The sequence below is a fragment of the Pelophylax lessonae genome, assembly GCF_965119305.1.
Source record: "Pelophylax lessonae genome assembly, chromosome: 8".
NCBI lineage: Eukaryota > Metazoa > Chordata > Amphibia > Anura > Ranidae > Pelophylax > Pelophylax lessonae.
The window spans coordinates 215,430,912-215,454,982 of record NC_138775.1 but is presented as its reverse complement, the minus strand read 5'-3'; the positions used below and the strand labels follow the sequence as shown (position 1 = coordinate 215,454,982).

The window sequence follows — 24,071 nt, the reverse complement described above, 5'->3', positions numbered from 1 at the left end:
CAGGATCTTGTCCTGCCTTAGTATGTTCCAATGTTTACGAAAAACATGGTTCATCCACCTATAGTTGCTCGAGAATAGACTCCGTAACATCCAGAATAGGCAAATATGTGGACTTCTTCCTGCAACCTTTGGTCAGAGATACCCCGGCCTACTTGAAGGACACCTCCCAGTGTATACAGGAGATAACCAACTTAGAAGTGGATGGTGATGTTCTATTAGTCACCGCGGACGTCACGTCCTTATACACGGTCATTCCTCATGACCTGGGGTATGAGGCGGTCAGTGTGTTCCTAGACCAGGCCCATGAGATTCCACTCCAGCAGAGGCAATTCATTCTTGAATTATTAACATTCGGCATGGAACACAACTACTTCTATTTTGGGAACAAGTTCTTCCTTCAAAAGAAAGGCGTGGCGATGGGGGCTAAATTTGCCCCCAGCCTCGCCAATCTGTTTATGGCACTTTGGGAGGACAGGAACATCTTCTCTGACAGGATACAGGAATTGCTGTTCTGGCGGCGTTACATAGATGATGCCATCTTCATCTGGAGAGGAAATGAGGAGAGTTTACATCAATTTATGGTAAACCTTAACCGTAACAGTTGGGGTATTAGGTTCACCTATTCCTGGAGTACGGAGGCAGTACACTATCTTGATCTGGTCATCTTAAGAAGAGTAAATGGATTTGTAACAAGTGCTTACCACAAGCCCACTGATAAAAACGGGTTTATCTCCCTCGATAGTTGCCATCATCCAGCATGGCTAAAGTCCATCCCCAGAGGGCAATTCAGGCGGATACGAAGGAATTGCACGGAACGCTCCGACTACTGTACACAAGCGGGGATCTTGAAACAGCGCTTTATAGAGAAGGGATACGATCGGAAAACCCTAGAGAGTGAAATGAAGGATTTGGAAGATTGCAAACAAGAAGAACTGGTTATTCAACGTAGCGAAGAAGTAGTCAAGAAAAGTTTCGACTTCGCCTTCGTTACACAGTTCTCGAGCAACTATAGGTGGATGAACCATATTTTTCGTAAACATTGGAACGTACTAAGGCAGGACAAGATCCTTGGCCCAGTCTTTCCGACAGGATCACAGATGATCTTCAGAAGAGCTAAAAACCTGAAAGAAACAATAGCCCGGACACCTGTAGAACCACCTCCGATTCCTAAGTTCTTCCCCAACCTGAAGGGATATTTTCCCTGCAGGAGCTGCAATCTCTGTAGAAGTGCCAAAACCAAGAGAACCAATTCCTTTGTGTCAACCGTCGCTGGAGAAAGTTTCCCCATAAAAGACTTTATCACCTGCCACAACAAAGGGGTCATATACCTCGTGACATGCAGTTGTAAGAAACAGTATGTAGGCAGGACCATTAGGACAGCCAATATCCGTGTCTGTGAACATCTGGCAAACACACCCGGAAAAGCTTCCCAGGTCATAGCTTATCTAAACATTGTGCCACACATCACCACAAAAACCATCAAGATTTGGAGGTGATAGTAATAGAAAAATACACCCCCCACTGGCGAGAAAGCAATTTGAAGAGGACCATATCCAGAAGGGAAACCTTCTGGATATATCAGCTAAAGAGCTCCCGCCCCTTAGGACATAATGTAGATCTGGATATTAATGCATTTATCAACAATAGCTGAACACGTACCAGATCCATTAGAATAGTCGCTCATAACATCTTCCCCACCCTACATTGGGACATTCTATTCGATTAGTCGGATGAATTAGTCCCAATTGGCTTTCATATTTTCTTAGAGCTTTTACCCATTGCCTATTAAGCTTAAGATACAATATAAGGCAATTTTTATATTGTTTTATTGTTTTATGATTTTAATTGGTGTATGTTACCTAATTAGCAGAGTATGTTCCACCGCTGTATTGCAAAACAGCGGAATGGAATATCGTGCTTTGGATTACCTTTTTTATGTATACATTCAGTTCTTTAAGACCCAGCTTCCGGTCGCTGCAAGTCCTATTTAGCCTAAAATTCAGCTGTTGATAGGCTCAGTAGAACGGTGACATCCCTGGCTTTTAACCCGGATGTTTACCTTCTTCAAAGACAGGAAGTCTCCTAGGCAGACTCGAGTGTGAAGTCACTTCCTGTGTGCACTGGGGAAGACTGACATCCCCGGCCTTTAACCCGGATGTTTACCCTCTTCAAAGACAGGAAGTCTCCTAGGCAGACCCGAGTGTGAAGTCACTTCCTGTGTGCACTGGGGAAGACATACATTGCAGACACCGGAAGTTCGGCATACATCAGGATACTTAAGGGCGGATGATGGCGGTGCTGGCTTACTCCTATTTCCGTAGACGACTGTTTAGTGGAAACGTGTCACAGAGGAGCGCCGCATCGTCATCGCAAGTTGCCGAGGACCGCACTGCAGGCAGCCACGGCCTCTCCAATATCGGTATCGGTTTCCTGTGTCCATTAGTTAACATCTAACTGTAAGTGCACTGGATACTTTTGTTTTAATAAATTGTCAAAGGTACTGCGCTATGGTCTAATTCTGTTTCTGTGAGATACACGTGGAAGCCCTCACCTGTGCGGAGAGTAACACCCAGAACAAGAGTGGACCGGGATTGGGTTGAGACACCGAAAGATCAGTGAGACAGTCGCCTTTTGGTTTGAGCGATCTGGTAAGAGGCCACACTTACTATCTGATTATTTCACGGTGACCTCCCTGAATTCCCATGACACTACTGGGCTGATTATCCATCCTTAACCTCTTTTCTCTATGGTAAGGGGCTAATCCCCACAAAGGTGGTGGAACCCATCTGCACCCCACGGATCTAGAGGAACCCACAGAGTGGACTTTACTTTAGCCTGTGAGGGGACGATTGGGACTTTATGCACTTTTATATGTATATGGACTATACACTGAGGTGGCAACCATTGAAATATTGGACACTTTTTCTTTGAATTACTTGTGCACTTTGTTGGTTTATGTTGGTATCACATTATCCATTTATCATCACCTATTCACCATAACACACCCAAGTATATGCACCAGGGTGTATAGTATTTACTGTACACCCGTTCAAGTGCACATCAATTTTGGAAACACATCACAGGTATATGGGGGACACTCATTATAGTGTCACACCTTTTCCTGATTTGTGACACCAGTGAATTTTAGCGCACCTGATTTCTTTTCTACATATTCTATCACCATTTGGTTCGAAGGTTGCAGCTATTCACACTACTGATCCTGCGCACTTATTTAATTTTATACTCTAACACATTTATGCCTAAATTCTGTGAAACCTAAAATGCACAATTTTGAAAATTTTAACTTAATATTTTGTTTTAAATTTTTTTTTTTTTAGATTTGGTATGTTCTTTAACCACTTAAGCCCCGAAGATTTTACTCCCTTCCTGACCAGGGCCTATTTTGCGATTCGGCACTGCGTGACTTTAACAGACAATTGCGCGGTCGTGCGACGCTGTACCTAAACAAATTTGACGTCCTTTTTTTCCCACAAACAGAGCTTTCTTTTGGTGGTATTTGATCACCTGTGCGATTTTTTTGATAATGCGCTATAAACAAAAAAAGAACGACAATTTTGCAAAAATAACAATATTTTTCACATTTTTTTTTATATGAAATCCCCCCCCCCCCCCCAAAAAAAATGTAAAAATCAAAATTTTTTTACATTTTTGGCCAATTTGTTTTCTGCTACATATGGTAAAAAAAAATCACAATAAGCATATTTTGATTGGTTTGCGCAAAAGTTATTGCGTTTACTAACTAAGGGAAAGATTTTTGTTGTTTTTTTTTTAACGAGTAAAGGCGGCGATCTGCGATTTTTTTTTTTTTTGCGGGACTGCGACATTGCGGTGGACAGATCGGACCCTTGACTGACATTTTTGACACTTTTGGGGGTACCAGTGACATTACTACAGTAATCAGTGCTATACATATGCACTGTTACTGTAAAAATGACACTGGGAGGGAAGGGGTTAACTTTATTGGGGAAGGAGGGGTTAGGTGTGTCCCTAGGGGCATGTTTCTAACTGTGATTGGACATGGCTACTGGTGTAAGAACAGAGATCAACAGTCCTACATAGTAGAACCGTATGATCTCCATTTTTACACAGGGAAGAATGACAGGCGGCTTTGTTTACATTAGCCGCCTGCCTTTCTCCCTTCACGGCGGATGATCGCGGGGACTTGTTAGGGAACGAGCCAGGGTGGGAGCGCGCCTCCGGGGGCGCGTGCTGGCCCGCTATTGGCTCACAAGCTAGTGACAGGCTAGTGATGTACCGATACGTCACTTTGCCTGGCCGGGGCTGACTGCCGCAGTATATGTACTTGCGGCGGTCGGCAAGCGGTTAATGAGAAATAAGCAAAAGTGTCACAGGATCCCAATGCTAAATTAAACCCACCTATATTTTTTTAAATAATAATGCCACTTAAGGATCAGGCCTATTTCTGACACTTGTTTACAAGTAAAATCAGTATTTTTTGCTAGAAAATTACTTAGAACCCCCAAACATTATATGTATATATTTTTTTTGCAGAGCCCCTAGAGAATAAAATGGAGATTTTTGCAATACTTTATGTCACACCGTATTTGTGCAGCGGTTTTACGAGCACAATGTTTTTTGAAAAAATACACTTTTTGAATGAAAAAATAAGAAAACAGTAAAGTTAGCCCAATTTTTTTCTATAATGTGAAAGATAATTTTACGCCGAGTAAATTGATACCTAACATGTCATGCTTTAAAATTTTGCACGCTCGTGGAATGGCGACAAACTTTGGTACTTAAAAATCTCCATAGGCGACGCTTTAAAAATGTCTACAGGTTACCAGTTACAGGTCTAGAGGAGGTCTAGTGCTAGAATTATTGCTCTCGCTCTAAGGATCGCGGAAATACCTCATATGTGTGGTTTAAACACATATGTGGACATGATTTGCGCATGCGTCGCTTCGGCGTGCGAGCTCGGAGGGACGGGGTGCTTTGAATTTTTTGTTTTTTCTTAATTATTTTACTTTTTATTTTTACACTGTCCCTTTTAAAAAAATGTTTTTTGATCACTTTTATTCCTATTACAAGGAATTTAAACATCCCTTGTAATAGAAATAAGCAGAACAGGACCTCTTTAATGTGAGATCTGGGGTCAAAAAGACCTCAGATCTCACAATTACATTTAACAAAAAAAATTTTGGTCCTTTAAGGCCGTTGGGAGGAAGTGATCCTGGTCCTCCAAGGGCATAGAGTCAAGCGGGGGCCATCTTGTCTTCACTCGACTTCCTGCCCTTTAGGAGAGGGGATCGGATGGTTTTCCCTGCTACCGAGGGCTCCAGTAAGCAGGGAAAATGATCAGGAAGTGGCTGGAGGGGGGGTGGGCACCTCTCCTGCCTTCCATAAAAGTCATCCTGTGGCGAACCTGCCGCTGGGAATACTTTTATGTTAAAGCGGACCGCCCACTGTGTAAAAAAAATACAGGCGTTATGGCAGCTATTTGCTGCCATAACCCTGCCTGGTATTTAACGTCAAAGTAGCAACGTAAATACATGGGCCTTCCAGAAGTGGCTATAAGATATGTCAAAAGCAATAAACTAAGTGGACAACCATAATTCCATGAACCAAAAGTTGCTGATTCTTCAGTAGAAAATGTGAAAAAAAAACAGGAGGCATTCCAAGACTGACAGTCACAGGCTTGACTCCATGAGGCAGAGGATTTGTAGTTTCACCACAGCTGGGGTGCTAAGGTTGCCTACCCTGTGTTAGAACCTCTGTCAGGATAAATTTTACCCTTACCCCTTTAATAAAAAAAATGCTTGTACCAAACTGGGCTTTAACTCTATGTCATGATTTTTTTTTTAATGGTAATGGCCAGAGATTACTCACTTGCTGCTTTGAGGCGATGGTCGGAAGAAAGCAACAAATGGTTGGATAAATGTCAGACCCATTACAATACACCCGATAATGGCATGCGTATTGGCACCCTAAACAAAGGAAGTAAGAAAATCTTAAATAAGATAACAACAAAAAAAAAAACCTCTGTGGTAAATATAGTGCATTTGGTATACTGAGCATTTTTGTCTTTACTTTTAAAAATTTAGTTCATAAACTCTTTAGCACTAATTATTAATCCTTTCAAAAATAATTTTATAATTAAAAACATGAAAACAATTGCTGCTGTTAATCAAATGAAGAGATTGTCAGGAAAGTTATGTAGAATAACATGAAACTATTCGCCTTACTAAGAAAATGGCATTTGTATTTATAGTTATTGTAAAATTGTTATTATGTATAATATCCACTATATTATCAAAAGTATTGGGACGCCAGCCTTTACACGCACATGAACTTTAATGGCATCCCAGTCTTGGTCCGTAGGGTTCAATATTGAGTTGGCCCACCCTTTGCAGCTATAACAGCTTCAACTCTTCTGGGAAGGCTGTCCACAAGGTTTAGGACTGGGTCTATGGGAATGTTTGACCATTCTTCCAGAAGCGCTTTTGTGAGGTCAGGCACTGATGTGGACAAGGAGGCCTGGCTCGCAGTCTCCGCTCTAATTCATCCCAAAGGTGTTCTATCAGGTTGAAGTCAGCACTCTGTGCAGGACAGTCAAGTTCCTCCACCCCAAACTTGTTCATCAATGTCTTTATGTACCATATTTGTGCACTGGTGCACAGTCATGTTGGAACAGGAAGGGGACATCCCCAAACTGTTCCCACAAAGTTGGGAGCATGAAATTGTCCAAAATGTCTTGGTATGCTGACTTCTTAAAGCGGTTGTAAACCCTTGGAAAAAAAAAAAAAACCTGCAAGACAAAGGCATAATTGGCTAGTATGCATCGCATACTAGCCCATTATGTGTAACTTACCTTAGAACGAAGCCCCGACACGGACCCCCGGACATCGCTACGGGCGCTGCCATGATCCCTCGCCGTCTCTTCTGGGTTCGGCGGCTCCGGCGCGGTGTTTGGCCGGAAGAGACGGCTCCGGCGCGATGATTGGCCGGAGCCGCGATGACGTCACTCCCGCGCATGCGCGCGGGAGTGATTTTCCGGCAAGCTCCCGGCAAATTAATTGAAGGTCCCCCCGGACCTTCAGAGCGCATGCGCTGCTCGCGAGAGCGGCTGCATGCACTGTAAATATCTCCTAAACCGTGCCGGTTTAGGAGATATTATTTGTACCTACAGGTAAGTCTTATTATAGGCTTACCTGTAGGTAAAAGTGTCAAAAAGCGGGATACTACCGCTTTAACTAAGGGGCCAAGCCCAACCTCTGAAAAACAACCCCACGCCACAATCCCCCCTCCACCAAATGATTTAGACCAGTGAACAAAGCAAGGTTCATAAAGACAGGGATGAGCAGGTTTGCATTGGAGGAACTTTACTGGACCTGCACAGAGTCCTGACCTCAACCGCGAGCCAGGCCTTCTTATCCAACTGATATCAGTGCCTGACCTCACAAATGCGCTTCTGGAAGAATGGTCAAACATTCCCAGACACACTCCTAAAACTTGTGAACAGCCTTCCCAGAAAAGTTGAAGCTGTTATAGCTGCAAAGGGTGGGCCAACTCAATATTGAACCCTAGGGCAGTATTTCTCAACTCCGGTCCTCGGGGCACACTAACAGGCCAGGTTTGCAAGAAAACTGAAATACATCACAGGTGATATCATTTGCTGCTCAGTGATTGCAGTATTCTAGTCTGCATCTCCCCAAGGTAATACTTAAAATCTGGCCTGTTAGTGTGCCCCGAGGACCGGAGAAACGCTGCCCTAGGGACTAAGACTGGGATCTCATTAAAGTTCATGTGTGTGTAAAGGCAGGTGTCCTAATACTTTTGACAATATAGTGTAAGTCAGTTTCTTAACCACTTCCCACCCGCCCTATAACAGATTGACGGCGGGAATGTGGTTGTATTATCCTGACCGGACGTCTTGAGTGTTTTTCTTTACTGCAACCCATGGATGAAAAAAGGCATCATATATGGCCTGCCTTAAACACACAGGATTTACCTCAGTCCTATTGTAGTAGCGAACCTGGACCTAATTCTTTATGTGGGTGTGGTGGTTAGTTGTCCAAAAATGTTTGGCTATATAGTTTATTCGGATTTGTAGATTCTCCCACTCATGACTGTCTATCAAGCAGTTTGTATTCCTGCTTAAAGCCTCTGTACAAGCCTAAATTTTATTTTTGGAGTGGGAGAGGGTTAGAACCTCTTTCAAAATTTTCTGTAGTATTTTTTATTTTTTTTTTAAACATTTTATTGGTAATAAAAGGAGCAATAACAGAAAACATGAAATGCAGATGGAAATACAGACATAAACGGATAAACAATGCCATTACATCAACATAACATTTGACAACTATCCCAGCCTACACCAGATCAAAAGCAACCAGTCTCCGAGTAGTGGGAGAGCATAGTATTTCTGTAGTATTTTACTAGTGGGAATACAAAAACAACTATGAAATTCTGATAGGGGTTCCTAACTCTCCCTATAATATTAAAAAAAAAAAAAAAAGGGTTTTATTCCTGTTTGGGTCTTTTGGGAGAGGTGACAGGGAATAGGGAATAAGGTGAAATTTCCTCACTAAGACACAGCAGCACAAACCTGAGTTACCATCTTCTTAAGCTCTGTCCAAAGTTTAAAAAGTGGTGGTTTCCAATTGATTTTGTTTTTCTGCATTGGCAGAGGGAAAGCACATTCGTACATTTTGCACTTACATGGGCCCATCCCTTTGCTTGCACAAAGGACAGGATAAAAGCTACTATTGTTGCAACCACTGTCACAGCCATGAGAGCCTGATGACACTGCAAAAGAAAAATAGAATATATAGAAATATATACACGTATATCACACACAAACATACATATACTGTATTTATATGCATACATTGAAATGTTTTTGTTCTCAGGGGACAAACTTTAGATTTGTTCTGGCTTTTAAATTTTAGCCACACAATACATTTTCTTCTGGGTTTCTACAGAGCATCCTGGTGCTTTGCTATTGTTGTGACATCTAAGATCACACAATCACCTAATCATCTAATATCATCTAATATCACATAGTATGATTGGTATTGTATAATTATCACATAGTGGTTATTTACACAGTGGATCACTCTTCTGAGGGTATTTTACAGACTTCCGATTTTAACCCATAAAAACCTACTACACTGCATCACAGCCCCATTCAGCTGAATGGGTCACATTTGGTGATTGGGACTGCCTGCAAACACGACAACAGATTAAAAAATAAATTGTGATTCAAATCATTGTGGCTACAGCCTGTGAACACCCACATCTGCTGCCTTTGCAGCTTAAGAGGGAGCATTTGGGGGTCAGGTAAAAACGTGGCTTAGCCGAATGTTTTTACTGCCCACCAATGTAAATGAGGCCAATGTGGGCATTAATTATAAAGCACAGTACAGAGGCTGTATATCACACAGTATGTCAAATATCACACTAACTGCTTTATGAGTATGCCTTTCATAGTGTTCTTTTCTGTATTTACCTTATAGGTAGCTATCAAAAATATTTTTTTAAATATATGTATACCCATTACTTTATATTCCTCAGTCCATTGTTTTTATTTTGTGATGTCATTTTTGTCTTTCTTTTTTCTTTTTTACTTTTAAGCCCTATCCTAACACTATCAATGAGGTCGGAGAATAACATACCCTGAGGATGAGGTTGCCTGCTTGGCCCCCTATCCTCATGGTAATATCAATCTGTCCCTACCATAAACGTATGTTACAGAGTCTGTTCAGAATCAGGTGACCATAACCATGACATATTATTTCCAGTCATAGCATCCCTGAAAGAAGGACACCTGCCTTCTGTGGAGGCTTTAGCTCCATTCTCGATGTTGATGCAGAGGAGGAGTTTTTAATGCAGAGGCATATCCCTACAGATGCCACAAGCTGAGGAGGATCTCATCCAGAGAAGTGCCTCCATTACTGCACAAATGCAAGCTTTAAAAGCCTACTTGGACCTCGAAGATATTTTTTTTTATTTCAGCAGCTGACTCTGATCTACCGATAGCTCATCTGCATAATGGCCAAAAAAAAAAGGAAAGAACCTTTACGAAATATTCACACCTTTAACTTGTTTAACATGCCTGTTCTTTTTTTTTTTTTTTTTTTAACTTTATTTTTATTTGCATATAAAATTTCAATATACAGAGTTCCACCAATTTGATTTTGAATCGCAAGTTACTTAATTAAATTATGCATCAAAAAGGCACACAAAAGAAATACATATACATTTTTCCCTTCCCACCCTCCCCCGACCTCCCAGGATTCCTCCCCTCCTTGCCAGCCGTTCCGCTCTAGAATGCCTCCCCATAGTAGATATGCTAATTGCTTATTTCAATATATTTAGTTGATTTTTTAAATTCTTTCCATCTCCCCCATTTTCTTATCATATTTCTTGGAATCTCCTCTTGTGTATTACATAGGTATTCCATATTATAGTTATTATTTATCTTTTTACACCATTCCTTTATTTTCGGGCTCTCCTTTTCTCTCCACTTTTTTGGTATGGTTCCTTTTGCTGTGTTCAGCATTGTTGGGACCAGGGTCATTTTATATTTTTTTAAGGGTATTGTTGTTTTGTGAAATAGGCATGCCCATGGATCATCCGGCACTTTTATTTCGGTTATGTCTTCAATCAGTTGTCTAACCTCTAGCCAAAAATCTCTTATTTTGGGACAATCCCAAAATAAATGATAAATTGTACCTATGTTGCCGCAATCCCGCCAGCATTTATCTGTCTTGCCTGGTTGGTATTTATTTATTACTTCTGGGGTGATGTACCACCTATATAGACATTTATAGTTTAATTCTGTAGTACTGACATCTATGGCTGTGGATCCGGCCATCCCCAGTACAGTCCCTAGCTCCTGTCCTTGCAAATGTGTTCCTATTTCTTTCTCCCATTTCCCTATATATGGAGGTTTCTCCATACTGTGCCATTCCGTCAGCATTTTGTAAATCTGAGACACTCCATGCCTTTGCATGGGAGAGTAGCTCAGTTTCTCGATATTGTTAAGATTTTTTTCCGACCTAATCGGCTGTGGTAATGAGCTGACAAAATATTTTAGCTGGAGATATCTCCAATTATCTATTTTTATATTATTATTTTCTTGTTTTAATTTCTGAAGTGTTTTTATGTGCCCTTTGTGTAAAATATCTTTTAATTGAGTGTTCCCTATCCAGTTTCCCCCCTGTTCTTTCTCCCCGGGTGGGAAATATTTAGTGCCGTTTAATGCTATCATTGGTGAGTTATATTCCCATTTCAATTGTTTATTTATTCCATCCCATATTTTATAAACTACTTTTGTCAATTCATGTGCTCCCTGTGTTTCCCTATATTTTGGTGGAATCCAAATTGTTTTGTGTAGCTGATTGTTATTTTGTGCACATTCTATCTCTACCCATCTTTTTTCTCTCCTTTCTATTTTTGTCCAGTCCACCATTCGTGTAATAATTACCGCCTTATAGTACCTCTCTATATCTGGGGTGGCTAATCCTCCCTGTGCTTTGCTTCTTGTCAGGATCTTGTACTGTACTCTGGGTTTTTTCCACTGCCATATATACTTTGTCAGTAGGTTTCTAATTATCCTAAAAAAGATTGCGGGGATGTTTATTGGCAATAAAGAGAAGGTATATAAGATTTTTGGCAAGATAAACATCTTAACAACCTTGTTTCTTCCAATCCATGAGATTTGACCATTTGATTTCTTTCTTATTTCTGTTTTTATTTCATTCAGTAACGGCATATAATTAGCTTGATATAATTTTTTAGTTTGAGGAGTTAAATATATCCCTAGGTATTTTAATTTTTCTTTTGTCCATGTATATGGGAAGTGTGTTTTTATACTTTGTTCTTCCTGAGTGTTTAACCTTATGTTGAGAATCTCTGATTTTATTGGATTTATTTTAAAGTTTGACAACTTTCCATAATCTTTAAGCTCCTCTTGAATATTTGGGAGAGTAATCCTTGGATTTGTGACAATGAAAAGCAAGTCGTCAGCATATGCTGCGACTTTGTGTTCTTCTTGATTTACCTTCACTCCTTTTATGTCTACATTTTGTCTAATTTTTGCCAGTAATGGTTCCAGGGTTAACACGAACAATAGGGGTGACAGGGGGCACCCCTGTCTTGTCCCATTACTCATTCCAAATTTCTCTGATAAGCTTCCGTTTATTTTTATTTTTGCTGTGGGGTTGTTATATAATGCTTCTATCCATTGCCTCATTCTTAGGCCAATCCCTAGACTTTTTATGGTTTCTTTCATGAAGTCCCAGTCCACCCTATCAAAAGCCTTTTCGGCATCAAACATGCCTGTTCTAAATATAACCCTGTATTAAAAAAAAAAAAAAAAAAAAAGAAAGAAATTGGTCTCTTGTGTTTACCTGGAACCAAAGGGCTTTGCCAAACACCGGTTTTTGTGCCGCAACTTTGAAGTATCGGGCAAGACCCATTCCTAGACTTCCTGTGGTCATCCAGGCAATGAGCATAAGAGCACCTATAACCAATACTAGCAGTTAATAGTTATGTACTGAACAAATGCTTTCAATCTGTAGAAAATGTATTTACTGTAATTAATTATTATTTAAGTTGTTCAGAAATACAGTCCAGGGTACGAAAAGTCCAGGTAAGCATCGGGAAATTATAATATAGAAATCGACTTAAGAATAGAATTTTATAACACAATCATAGATTTACGCTAACATTATATCATTGAACATTCAAAAGAATAACGCAATGTTCTTAGTGGTAACAGTTCTTAACATCCAAAATGTTCTGCACAGCATCAAATCGTTTTTGAGTTGAAAAAGAAGCTAAATGAAAAAGAAAATGAAAACAGAAGCAAAATAAAGAACAGATATAGAAGACTCAGAAGCCTCCAATAGCCTCCAGTTAAAGTGCTTAGTACTATCATAAAGCAATGTGCATATTTTGGGCCTAAGGCTCCCAGACCTTTAAAAATTGCTTTCTAATATCATTCAATATGCTATCTATCTTTACATGAGCTAGACTTCAGAAATTTTTTTTGATTAGCTTGAGCCAAGGAGACTTGGGCTTTCTTCCACAATCTAGCTATAGTCACCTTAGCTGCTAAGAAAGTAAAGTTCAGTCTCTGTAAGTTGCGAGGAATGTTATCAATCTCTTTGATCAGAAGAGCAATATGAGGGGATTGCTGTATCAAAATTCCAGTGACCCATCTCAGCAAAGCAAAATTCCTGTTCCTGAAGTCTCTAAGTCTAGGACACTCCCACCATATTTGGTACATGGTGCCTTGAAGATGACACCCCCAAAAATATAGTTTTGAAAGACGATAGGGAACCAAGTACCATCTTGTTAGGACTGTAACATTGGCTTCAGTTAACAAAAAATGTAGAATTCCCTTAAATAAGGAGCAGTGAGTGACATCTATGTCAGTAATCTAACTCTTTTTCAAATTACAATTCTCTTTTTCCATCATATAGGATAGCTTATTTGGACTATCAAACAGAAGCCTATAAATGATAGCTATTCCTCCCCTTTGACCCAAGTCCAGCATGCACCATTATTCATAGGGTGTGAGTCTCAGAGGTGCAGCATGATTCAGCCTTAACAATTGTATATAATGGGAAATTTGGTAAAAGCGAAACACTTTAGATGGTGACATTTACAATTTATCTTGGCAATGTTGTATTTTGAAAAGTCCCTTAGGGGTAAATTAATGACCTGTTATATATAGCCCTTTATCTAACCAACATTGAAAAGCTTTGTGGTCAAGACCAAGGGGTAACATGATATTGTTAAATACAGCTAGAGAGTTGGAAAGTGTTGAGACAAGGATAAGTGTCCTTTGCTTTACAGATTTCCATTTTAGGTTATCTAAGGTATAGGGGTGGACCTCCTGTTTTTCAATTGCAACCTAATCAGGTTTGCTCTTACAAGATAATGCAGTGGTCAGTGGGGCTAGTTGGGAAACTTGATAATATAGCATTAGATTTATAAGTCCAAGACCAACTGGGATCTGGAAGAAAATAATACCTTTTTTAATAACCTATGTCCTTTACCACCCCTAACATAAGGTATTGACTGAAATTTCAATATATCCGAGCGATTAATTGCAATAGGTGTAAGGAACAGAAAAAATACAATGTTCTGGGCAATAGAGTCATTTTGACTGTATATATTCTGCTTATAGTATTCTAACATATTTTACTCTTTAATTGCAATATAATTAAATTAATTCAACATTTTTGTTACCTTTATAGAGCATAAATGTTTATATATTTGGGGTCTATTGGCCTACATTATTAAACTTTTACAGAAAAAAAAGATCACTATGCTGTTGAGCAGAATAGAACAGTGTTTTAAATTCATGCACAGATGCCTAGTAGTAACCAGCAGTGAAATATCTGTGATCGCCTATCTTTTTTCTAAGGCTTTCATTCTAAAGCATAAAACTGCATGACTTAAAAGGTCTTGACATACAGTACCCTGATGTCTAGACACTCTGGTATTTATTCAGTAGAACTATCTGAGAATTATTAAGCATTAAAGCAGACCTTGAAGTACAGTTTAAGGTTCACATAAAATATCTGGACCCCCTTCTCCTTTCAAAATCACCTAATGTTAGAAGTTCCAAAACTTACCTATAAAAGAAAAAGTTAGGTTTTTACTTACCATACCCACATCTTTGGCAGTGCTGGACTGTCCTTCCAGCAAGTCTCCTGGAATGCAGAGCCAGCAACATTTTGTGAAAATAGACACCAGTCCAATGCAAAAGCATCTTTTCCTGATATTTCTGCTGCTCTGCATTCCCCAGGATGTAGGCTATAAGGAACGTGATGGTGTCCTTGCTTAAGCACAGAAGGCATAAAATGAGGGTAGAAAAGTATCTAACTTTTTCTCTAAATTTACATTTTGGAACTATTAACATTAGGTGATTTTTAGAGGGAAAGCAAGCCCTTACGATATAAGCAGTCCTTGCATTTTACTGCAGAGTCTGCTTTAAATTTTAATTTACATTAGTATTTGGCTTATAAAAAATATGTTAACAGTATAACTCATGGGAAAGGAGACATGAAAAATAAAATAACATTATTACAAACCATGTGCCTTAACCATTACATGAACCTCATGTTCTACTTGGGTCACGTTGGACACTGCAGAAAGATTTACTTTGCTGTCACTGGTGAATACACTGGGCCCATGAAATTGAATCGCTCCTAAGGAATATAGGAAAGAGTAGACACGTTTTGTTAAATCAAGACATTCATGACTAACAATAAAAATAAGCTAAATAAATAATGCCCAACTCTTGACTTCTTGCTCCTCCACCTCCTTAGTGCCTCCCATTTGCCCTGGAGGACTTCCACTGTAATTCATTCAATTTTGTGTGTTTAGAATTTTTATATTTTTAGTCCTCCTGACCATAATATAATAATTTGTTCTAATGCCACTGTAATTTCCCCTTATTTAGGTTATTAGAGGCAATATATGTAGCCTGTTAGCCTTGCCCCATACTCTATATATAAAATAGGTGTTGAAGCAGAGCTGGACCCAAAGATAAGTGAGATCTAGCTAAGTTACTAGTCTTGGAAATCAGTGCTCTTATAAAACAGGATAGCCCCATAGGTCCTCAGAACAATTCAACTATTATAATGATTGTGGATGATTGTAAAGGTTGTGGTTTATAATGACAGTGTAGGTGCCAGAATGACTATCACCACCAGCACAAGCCCTAAAGGGGGATTTTTGAGCCCCTGAAATGTGTTATTTGCACCTACTGACTTTTTATGAAGATTATGATTTTTTTTTTTCAATGTACCATTTATTATTCTCTTGGTAGGAAAAGTCCCTCAACAATAGATTTGGAGGATCATAGAACATGTCCATGCTTTTTTTCCCAAATTGTATAAAGTAAACCTTCCACAAAAAAATAACTATTGACTACCTGATAGCCCCAAACCAGCAATACAAAATTGTTAGGGAGAAAAAATACTCCTAGCTTCCAATACATTTGTCTAGTTAATGGAGATGTCACTTAGCTTTACTGCAGTCTGCTGGGGGGAGGAAAATGTGCTCTTGCTCAGTAAGTATTGTTTACTTTTTATTCCTACCAAGTGTAGCACCCTCCAAGGTAGGTGCTAGGTAAAGTATAGTGGGCCTTGTCTGCTTATCAGCATGGCCATGATTTTTAGCTAGGCTGGCATGTGTTCCCAGGTGTGCCTGTTGAGTTGGGGAGTCTCCCCACTGTGTCCCAATGAGGGCTCTCATTGGGCAGTGGAGGAAACCTGACCAATAGCACACCAGGGCTTGTATCCATCCTGGAAGAGCAGATTCTGCCGCAGAGCATTCTGGGAGGGGTATAAATCTATGGGGAGCACATTACAGGTTGTCTTTGGCGGGAAGCAGCGTCCCAGGAGGGAGGGTATGGCTGTCTCTCCTCCTGTCAGGAAGAATCGGGTATCCCAGGCAGCTGGCCTGAGGGGATACAGGGCTGAGCTGAGCTGCAGGAAGGATCCAGTGTGAAAGCATTCTGAGTCGTGATTACTGTGAACTGTCCCTGGGGGTTTGCCTAGTCAGAGGGGACCACTCCGGAGAAGGTCAGAGGGATCCAGGAGCTAGCTAGCCGGTGGAGAAATAGAGTAAAGGGGGTGTCAGAGTTTAACCCTGAAGAGTAAAGGGGGTGCCAGCAGTTGGGCCCTAAAGTGTTACAGTGTTGAGAGTTGCAGCAGTATCTACAAGAGGCCACCTCAGTCAGGAAGGACTGGAGGAAACCGTGTCATGGACTTTTGAGCTAAACACAGTGTCAGAAGTCAGTTTTCAGTACAGTACAGCAAGTCAGTGATTTCAAGCACCGGCAAGCATTGATCGGCATTCAGCCGGTGCCAAGACAGCGCTAGAAGGCATTTTTTCTTCAAAGTGTCCCGATTTGTACCTAGTTGAGCCAGAGGGGTATCCCACTCATTCCCTTCTCCCATATAAAATAAACAAAACAAACCAAAGATGCCGGACTGTTCATTGTCTCAGATCTCACACTTGGGCAATCAGCTTAAATGTGCTGTTGGTGTTAACGGTAACCATGGCAGACCCACATCAGGCCCAATGCCTGGAAATCCTGCTACACAAGATTCCAATTCCAAAGGGTATATCAACTCAACATTTACTGGGCAATTCGCCCAGTGAACAATTGATAGTCAAGTAAGTCATTTTTAAGTTTCAACAAAATTTGTCCTGTCACCCGCAGTCACACTCACCCTAATTACAGTAGTTGATTAGGTGAGTGCAGCTGCTGGCAAATACCCACCACATCTCACATGCACAGTATCTGTGCAAATTAGGCTTTACCCTGCAAGTTAATCTACTAGTGCTTTCCATGGTGCTGAAACTGTTTCCACACAGTTTTAGTACTAGAAGGGTTAATTCTCACTTTTTAAATAAATGTAGGGTGTGTGTCCTGATTATAGAGAGGAGCAGACACAGAGGTGAAAAGAGGTGAAGAGCTAACCAGGCTTTTCACCCGTTTACAACCATTTACTCAGGGTACTTTCCTCTATGCCCAAACAGGGAAAACATAAAGCTTCCTCCAGACCCCTTTCTCACAAAGATCTGTGGGAATGTAACTGTCACATTGGTTGTACTGTCAACCAAACTGTTAAACCATCAAATGGCTGGTGTCATAACTGATCACATGTGCAGCATCATGGCAGTTGAAGATCAGAGGCCAAGAGGACAGATTCCTTGGCTGAAAATAATATGTAGCACCCTACAAGGTAGGTGCTAGGCAAAAGTATATTGGGCCTTGGCTGCTTAACAGCAGGGCCATGATTTTCAGCTGGACTGTCATGTCTTCCAAGTGTTGCCATTGAGAGGGGAGACTCCCCACTGGCTCCATGAGAGGGTTCTTATTGGGCAGCGGAGGAAACCCAATCAGTGGCGCATTCAGACTTGTATCTGTCCCCGGAAAGGCAGATTCTGCCGCGCAGGATTCTGGGAGTGGGTATAAGTTTGAGGGGAGTGCATGACGCAGGGGAAGCAGAGTCCCAGGAGGGAGAGTATGGCTGTCTCTCCTCCTGTCAGAAGGATTGGGTTTCTCGGGCGGCTTGCCTGAGAGTACAAAGAGAGCTGAGCTGCAGAGAGGATCTGGTGTGCCGAGGACCAGCGTAGTTGAGGGGGCCCAGTTTCAGGACAGCATTCCAAGTTTGTGAGTACTGTAACTGCCTCTGGGTGTCTGCCTAGCTGAGAGGGGATCGCTCTGGTGAAGTTCCAAGGGATCCAGGAGCTAGCTAGCGGTAAAGGGGGTGCCAGTGTGACCCCGAAGTGTCAGAGGGGGTGCCTAGTGAGAGGACCCTGAATTGTCAGAGGGGGTGCATAGTGAGAGGACCCTGAAGTGTCAGAGGGGGTGCCTAGTGAGAGGACCCTGAAGAGCAGAGGGGGTGCCTAGTGAGAGGACCCTGAAGAGCAGAGGGGGTGCCTAGTGAGAGGACCCTGAAAGTGTAAAGGGGGTGCCAGCGGTTGGGCCCTGAAGAGTTAAGTGTACAGTGTGCAGTGTACAGTGTTGAGAGTTGCAGCAGCACAAGCAGTTACAAGGAGATACCTCAGCCAGTGAAGGGCTGTAGGGAGCTGTTCACAGGACTTTTGAGCTAAACGCAGTGTCAAGAGTCAAGTCCTACTACAGTCCAGGATCTTTTGAGTTAACCAGAGGGTTCAAAGCCAAGTTCTAGCACAGTCCAGCAAGACAGCATTTTTCAAGTGCCCGTAAGCGTTGGTCGGCATTCAGCTGGCGTCAAGACAGCGCTGAGAGGCAATTTTCTGCAAAGTGTCCCAGTTTTACCTAGTTGAGCCAGAGGAGTATCCCACTCATTCCCTTGTTCCATCCCCATTATAAAATAAACAAAACAAACCAAAGATGCCGGAATGGTCATTGTCTGAACTCTCACACTTGGGTATTCAGCTTAAATGGGCTGAAGGTAACAATGGCAGACCCATATCATGCCTGGAAAACCTGCTACAGATAGAAGAGTTTACTTTAGTTAACTCTCTCTCAACTTTTCCTGCTCCCTCACTGGGCCTCTAAGTCCTAGCATCCTTGCAGCACCTGCATCTAAAAGTTCCACAGCTCTCTTACACCAGAGGTCTTCCTCGCCTATACCTATTCCTACCTGGCCAACCCCCTCTACCCAGCAACAATCAGCGGATACACAACAGTTGGAAGTAGTCCCTGTGCAGGCTGTCCCAGAACTACTGTCTCTGCTTCGGGTCCTTTCCCATTAAAGATGACCTGGGCACTTGGGTTATGGAGATTAAAGCTCTGAAAACGGAGGACTTTCTTAAGCAACAGGTTCCTGGCATGGCAACCATAGTGGAAAACTTGCCTACTACCTTAGGTATAGTATAGTTCTTCTCCCGACTAGATTTTGAGGAGAGAACACAGGTGCAGTACCAGCAGACTTTTGCCTCTGCATGGTTGAAAGTAAAGGATAGAGAAAACCGCTGAAGGAGAAACAACATCTGATTCAGTGGTCTCCCTTAAGTTACCCATTAGGTTGGACAGAGTGCACAGGGTATTTGGTCCCAGAAGTAATTCCTCCTCCTGCCCTAGTAAAGTGCTGTGCAGAGTGCACTTTTTTTATTAAGAAAAACATGCTGCAGAGTGCCTGGTGCCTGGAGTTTGATGGAGCTCAAGTTACCCTTTTGCCTGATGTCTCCAAGGCAACACTCACTGTAAGGGCCTTGAAACCCCTCCTAAATCTCATCTGAACCCATGGAGCACTTTACAGGTGGGGACATCAGTTCCACATCTTAATAGGAAAGGAATGCACTGTCTTTGAATTACATTCCCTTTACGAGCTGCCTGCACTTTTCGATCTCTATGGGTGCCGAAACTATCAATGTACCCAACTGGCTGTATTTTCCTGGGGTGAACACTTCCCATCCGGTCACCACAGGACTGCCACAGCGCTGATAATGCTCCAGGTTCTGCTAGCTTCAGGAGGCTCCATGCTCTCCTCTGCCCAGGGGACACAAACCCTGACTCCAGGTTTGCAAAAGCCACGACCATCTATTCACCAGTTGACCGTAAGTAATGCTGGCCATATACATATAGATTTTTATTCCAAAAATAGTTTTAAGAACATTTGTTTTCGACCACAGTAATAGGAAAATTCAAAGGAGCAGAATGTAAAGCTTTTTTCAGTTGAACATATTTTTGGACATTTTCAATTTTCAAAGGCATTCAGCCATTCATCGAATGTACAAAGAATTTTCATACAAATATTTTCATCTGAAAATCTACCAGTTTATGGCCAGCATAAGGGCTCTTTCACACGGGCGTTCCTTTTTTTTATTGCCCGATCAGGTCCTTTTTTTTTTTTTTGTTATGGACACGGATGACACTTGTGTCATCCGGTCCGTATGTCCGTTTTTCATCCCATCCGTTTGCGGATGAAAAACTGACATAATGCATGTCTATGTAGATACGGATGTCTGCGGATGACACCACTGACATCCGTTTTTTTGCTTCCGTTCCGTTTTTTGAAAGGAAGAAAAAATAGGGTTCTCCTCCGTTCAAAAAAACTGAACTGAACTGAACTGACAAAAAACGGATGTCAGAGGATGATCATCCGATGACATCCGTATTTACATAGAGATACATTATGTCCGTTTTTCATCCGCAAACGGATGGGATGAAAAACGGACATACGGAACGCCCGTGTGAAAGAGCCCTAATTGTCTGTTTCCCTTTCTCTCTTTGAGCTGACTGCACTATGCTAGCAGTAGGAATCCGCAGCCAACTCCTGCCTTCTTTAATCTCTTACTCCTTGGGCATCCTCACTCAATCCGACAGCTGTCTTTCTGTTTTCTGTCTTTGGAACCTTGTTTGCAATGATCTGCTGACTGCCCGTTCCCTCTACATCTCAGTTATGCATGACCCTGGCAAGGACTGAACTGCTGGTGGTGGAGTGTCACTCCCCCCCCCCCCCACCTCCTACCTGTCCCCCACCTGGGACTGATCTCCGTACTCTGCCTTCCCGTTGCTGTGTTCTCCCTATTTGTAGTTATGTTACCATGTGCTTTTTTATTGAGCTCTGTACTCTATGCCCTGCAGTCATTAGTGGGGTTTGCATGTCGACAGTTACCCACACCAGATCTTCTACTTTCACTCTTTCTGCTGTTAAGATCTGGGAATATGGCTTACTGTAGCTGGTTTTGCTGCTGAGGAGATACTTGCCTTAGGGGTTGCACTGTTCTCCCTGACCATAAATGTTTATGTTCTCCATTTTAGTTGTGCATAGTATTTAAAGCTTCCATGCTTTACTGGCAGGTACCTGCTTCTGCGAATGCCTCATTGTTCCAGTTCATATACCGTTTAGTGTCCTGTGCAATGCGATTTGAAATGTTGTCATTATTTCATTTTTACTATGTTTTATCTCGTTTTCAATATAGCCATGGTAGCCCTTGCATACCCACAGGAACAGGCAGCTTCGGCTCCTCAACCACTTCTGTCTCAAATAATTTTATTTTTACATAGTTACATAGTTACAAAGTTAGTGAGGTCGAAAAAAGACATCAGTCCATCCAGTTCAATCTATGATGTGTGTGTGTTTGATGTTAACTGTACATTGTATACCCCTGTATGTTGTGGTCTTTAAGGTGCCCGTCTAATAGTTTTTTGAAACTATTGATGCTCCCAGCTGATACCACTGCTTGTGGAAGAGAATTCCACATCCCACTGCTCTGACAGTAAAGAACCCCCTACGTGTTTTAAGGTTTAACCGTTTTTCCTCTAGTTTTAGTGAGTGGCCACGTGTCTTATTGTATTCCCTTTCTCTGAAAAGTTTGTTCCTTATGCTCGGGTCACCAGTACAATATTTGTACATTGATATCATATCCCCTCTCAAGCATCTCTTCTCCAGAGAGAATAAGTTCAATGCTTGTAGTCTTTCCTCATAGCTGTGATCCTCCATTCCCCTTATTATTTTTGTCGCCATTCTCTGGACTCTCTCCAGTTCCAGCACATCTTCCCTGAGGACCGATGCCCAGAACTGGACAGCATACTCCAGGTGTGGCCGGACCAGAGTCTTGTAGAGTGGGAGAATAATCTCTTTATTTCTGGAGTGAATCCCCTTTTTTATACATGCCAGTATTCTGTTGGTTTTGCTTGCAGCGGCTTGGCATTGCATGCCACTGCCAAGCCTGTTGTCCACTAAGACCGCCAGGTCCTTTTGCATCTTAGATTCGCCCAGAGGTTCCCCCCCTAGTGAGTACCTTGCGTTCGTATGTCTGACGCCCAAGTCTGACGCCCACCTTACATTTTTCAACATTAAACCTCATCTGCCATGTAGTTGCCCACCCCATTATTTTGTTTAGGTCTGCTTGTAAGGTTTCCAGATCCTGTATAGAAGTTATCGCCCTGCTTAGTTTAGCATCATCTGCAAATACTGATCGTTTATGAATAAATTAAACAGGATTGGTCCCAGGACAGATCCTTGGGGGACCCCACTTTCCACACCTGCCCAATCCGAGTACTCCCCATTTATCACCACTGGACTCGCTCCTGGAGCAGTTCTCTATCCAGGTACTCACCCTATGGTCCTGTAGCCTGGTCTCAGGTTTGATCTGGAGTTGTTCAGACTGTTCTGTTTGTTATTAAAGTTTCTACAAGGCAGCGGACCATTTGAATTATGGGAGATGTAGTTCTGGGAGGAGTGAAGATCGTGGATCATCTGTTTGACTGAACTATCCTCCCAGGGAGCATTGTGACTCGGAGGGGCAGATGGGAGTGTCTATAGAAAGGGGGCGTGACCAATACTCGCTCTCTTGCCTCGAGGACAGCTCGCTGTGAGGAGGTGAAGAGCTGCTGCAGAGTGCAGAAAAGGATAGGCCCGAGGCCTAGTGGACAGAAACCAGGAAGAGAGAGAGCGGTGTGCGGACAGAGCTCGATGGCGGGCTGAGTGGAGAAACGCTCAGAGAGAGACTGTGAGTGCTCCTGAGGAGAGTGGGACGCTGGTGGTGTGGACCGCGGGATACAAAATCCATCATATTGGGTGAGAGAGATCCGATCTAAAATATACACTGTGATTACTAGACTGAGCCAGGTTGGGTCTGCATCGCAGTTCAAACAGAAGGCTGAGCTAGTTTTATAACGGTCGCCATAGGACGCTGCATTGCTGAATTGTGCATGGCAGATCAGACTGCCTCACCCCACCTTACCAGTTCTAGATTGGGTATCAGTTGTTTGAGCCCAGGAACTAATCCCCCCCCCCCTTCAGTATGGATTACAGTTAATTGTTATTCCTATAGTGGATTACAGTGGATGAACACCTTTACCGTGGATTACAAATACTTTCCCTGGATTGGCTGTGGATACCTTTGCTGGGAAGACTAGCAAGGCCTTGCTCATTCAGGAGACTCTTGCAATCTAACGTAAAGGGGGCCCCCTATAGCATACAGATTTCACTCTGATTTATAGCCTAGTTCAGGATATTAGAGTTACTGAGATAAGTTAGCATTATTTTGGAGTTAGTCTCTATTATAGTAAAGCACTGATTTTGTGGTCACTCTTGTATTATATTTGAAGAATAATCTATTGGCAGAATATTAATGCATTAGTCCTCAATATTATAGCAATTTATATTGATGCTTTGGGGTTGTGCTTTCAGATCCTGAATGCTGAATCACATTCAATTCTGGGTTGAGGATTCAGGATCTCCCTTGAATTATTGATATTTTATATTGAATGTTTTATTGAAACTGTTCATTCTTTTAAAATCCAAGTTAAAGACGAGTACATTTGATCTTTTACCACAATCTGGTAGTGTCTAATCCTTCAATATGTCAGAACCTGTGTCAAGTGGGTTGGACAACACTCAGGGCAGCAGAAGTGAGGAGGATGTGCGTACACTTTGCCACTCCCCAGGAGGCAGGGCTACAGTCTATACCTACCTTGCGTAGGTATACAGTAAGAATCTGTGGGGAACTGTGTCAAATGCCTTTGCAAAGTCCAGATGCACCACATCCACAGGCCTTCCTTTATCTAGATGGCAACTCACTTCATCGTAGAAGGTTAAAGCGGAGTTCCGGCC

At 41.9% G+C, this 24,071-nt stretch overlaps 1 protein-coding gene across 1 annotated transcript in view; it reads right to left on the bottom strand.

The window, feature by feature from the left end:
* LOC309562229 (putative ferric-chelate reductase 1) overlaps nucleotides 1-24,071 on the bottom strand; it is a gene marked incomplete at its 5' end in the record, with an annotated part of 130,118 nt that overhangs the window by 25,841 nt on the left and 80,206 nt on the right. Inside the window, 4 exons of the mRNA XM_082266353.1 lie at nucleotides 5,869-5,966; nucleotides 8,701-8,787; nucleotides 12,396-12,508; nucleotides 15,093-15,209. Coding sequence (XP_082122479.1) covers nucleotides 5,869-5,966; nucleotides 8,701-8,787; nucleotides 12,396-12,508; nucleotides 15,093-15,209 — 415 coding nt within the window. The remainder of the gene's footprint in view (nucleotides 1-5,868; nucleotides 5,967-8,700; nucleotides 8,788-12,395; nucleotides 12,509-15,092; nucleotides 15,210-24,071) is intronic.